The 2,644-nt window shown below is 33.4% G+C and overlaps 1 protein-coding gene across 1 annotated transcript; it reads right to left on the bottom strand.

The window, feature by feature from the left end:
* Positions 1 to 915: 915 nt before the first annotated feature.
* LOC145100218 (ethylene-responsive transcription factor ERF091-like) lies at positions 916 to 2,057 on the bottom strand. Its single transcript, XM_079037579.1, has one exon. It carries the CDS (start codon positions 1,919 to 1,921, stop codon positions 1,064 to 1,066), a length of 858 nt encoding a protein of 285 aa, XP_078893705.1. The 5' UTR covers positions 1,922 to 2,057; the 3' UTR covers positions 916 to 1,063.
* Between the last annotated feature and the right edge of the window lie 587 nt (positions 2,058 to 2,644).

Below are 2,644 nucleotides of genomic sequence, written 5' to 3'. Positions count from 1 at the left end.
CCTTTTAATATAAAAGTATAATATATATTATGGTTTTCTTAAGCAGCAATCGTATTTGGTTGTATTTAGTTGTCTTGTCCCTATACAAGTTATAACATGTTACATGTCTAGCAAGATCCTATTTTTGTGCACCGCTACTATGTATGGCTCGTGTCCAAACCTTTCTTACATGATTTGGACCTATTAATACATGATTTGGACCTATGATAGATGCAATTTTTGTAATGTCCATCTAAAGGTTTGAAATGAGAATCAGACATTTTTTGAGCAGAATGCCATGGGCTTTCTTATGGGCCATTTTGTTTTCTTCTTAAGACCCTTAGCTAATGCCCATTACGCCACCAACTGATGATAACCCAAAACAGCAAAGAATATAATCATATGTGACAAAAACCTATTAAATCACTCTTAACAATTAAACAAAATTTTATATTTTCTGTGATACTTGTTTTAATCGATCGAACAATATTTTTTATCATCTGAATGTTTTGTTTTGTTGACATTGAGGAGCTGGAAAAACCAGAGCCGTTCCAAACATATTTTGGGCCCAGGGCGAGAGAAAAAAATGGGCCCTTAAAAAATACAAATGTCATCAAGTTTTTTATAATAAATCAATAATTAAAAGAAAATTATTTGTATTATCTTCTAAATATAACAATTTCCATAAAAAATTTGGGCCCCTTTAAAAGATGGGCCCTGGACGGTCGCCCCTATCGCCTACCCTCTGGGACGAGCCTGGGAAAAACCATACTGCTTTTCATAATCTCAAAAGTTGTGTATGAAAAATGTACATTGAGAATGTTGCAAGCGTTAGAAATATAGAAAACATGATATAAAAATGTGTGAATAAAAATAGTTTGTGAACACTTTATATATAATGATAACAATAGTTAAGCAAAGTAACGAAAAACAAAGTTAAACAAAAGTTGTAATTTCCACTATGGTCCACTATATATACCACATATCCACAGAAACCGCATTTCTTCTGTTACAACTAAACATATTGGACAAAATTAGGTTAATAACTTCAGTTACAATTATCATAAATCGAAACTTTTGTGTTCTAAGAACCTTTTGACAGTAAATTTTCTAAATAACGAACACCAAGATCCTCAAACTCAAGTACATCAATGTTGTCATCCCAATAAGATTCTTCTAGGGTTTTCAATCTCTTCAATGGAGGTGGTCCATTCATGGCTACCTCAGTTTGGACTTCTTCCCAATCCCTGAACACCCTTTTATTTGTGTTGTAATCTTTGTATTGTGAGCATTGAATGTCTGTCGAATCAGTCCTTTGAGAACTTGTCGAAGGATGATCATTTGAGTCACTTTCTGGTTGATCAGTGGCTCTCATTTTATATTCAACTTCTTGAATCGGAAAGTTTAGACGTGCTTTGGGGCCTCTAATTCTCAATGCTGCTTTATCATAAGCTAAAGCAGCTTCTTCAGGTGTCTTGAAAGTTCCAAGCCAAACCCTAGCTCCTTTTCTTGAAGAATCCCTAATTTCAGCTGCATACTTCCCCCATGGACGCCTCCTGACTCCCCTATAACGTTTCTCAGTTTTCACAACGTCGTCAGCTCCTGAACCCAACACAGTTTGATCACGACCTTTTGCAAGAATCTCACGTGGATTTTCAATATTCTCAGAAGGAATAACAATTCCAGCAAGAATTTCTTCCCATTCTTCTGCTCCCATGGATATCCATCTTCCTAAACTCGGTAGTCTTTGTAAAAATCCCATTTCTTCATCTCTACCATGATCAAGATTCGGCAACTCCTCCCATGATTCTGAAACTTCAAAAGTTTTCTGTGGTATTTCCTCTTTTGCATGATGATCATGATCTTCGCCTATGAAGTTTGCCCATACGTTCTCTAGAATCCCTTCGGATTGAGGTGTTTGTAGTTTCTTTTCAACTGCCATATTTTAATAAGAAAGGGAACGAGATTGAGTTTAGATTTATGCATCTGTATATATATACAAACTCATACATGACTAGAAACAGCTCATCATGACTCAATCTAGGAAAGTATGGATGTGAAAATGGTGAGAAACTTAGGGTTTTGGCAACTGCATTAGCATACTTCAAGGATGATTTGAAGATTAGAGTTTAAGGAAAGGGGTGGAGTGTTGACTTTGGTATAAACGATGAATTTGAAAATATTTGTTTAATTATATATATAATCAAATGAAATATAATAATTAAAATGGTGGAATAATGATAAGTCAATTAAGTTGATTATTCTTTTAGGATGGTATATATTTGTGTTCCCATTGGCCATTCGTGCATGGTTACTTACAGCATAAATTCAATCCTCAAAAAACATTCCGCCTTCCAATTAAATGCTAGTGCTTGAATTAAGGTGAAGGTGGTTTCATTTCTTAGTACTAAAATTTAGCATTTGATTTGAGTAGTCGGATTATTTCCTACCGTTAAGTTGATTATAAAAATATAAAATATTTATATATAGTGTCTTATTTTCTTTACAAAAATATGATCAGCTCTATAGTAAATAGTTTTTAGGGAGAATTTTGTATATTTATAGTGTCTTACAAACTTTTTTAATTATATTTATACGAGAAAATTGTAAATATAACCAAATTCCTTAATTACTTTGTGGAAAATAGCCAAAAAAATTCAAATTA

Source organism: Lactuca serriola, chromosome 4 (assembly GCF_051521515.1).
Source record: "Lactuca serriola cultivar US96UC23 chromosome 4, Lser_US96UC23_V15, whole genome shotgun sequence".
Taxonomy (NCBI): Eukaryota; Viridiplantae; Streptophyta; class Magnoliopsida; order Asterales; family Asteraceae; genus Lactuca; species Lactuca serriola.
The sequence above is the reverse complement of the archived record's forward strand: the minus strand, read 5'-3'. Positions and strand labels throughout refer to the sequence as shown.

Bases quoted from the DNA above. Each gene is read 5' to 3' on its own strand.
- LOC145100218 (XM_079037579.1), bottom strand. From the start codon at position 1,921: ATGGCAGTTGAAAAGAAACTACAAACACCTCAATCCGAAGGGATTCTA.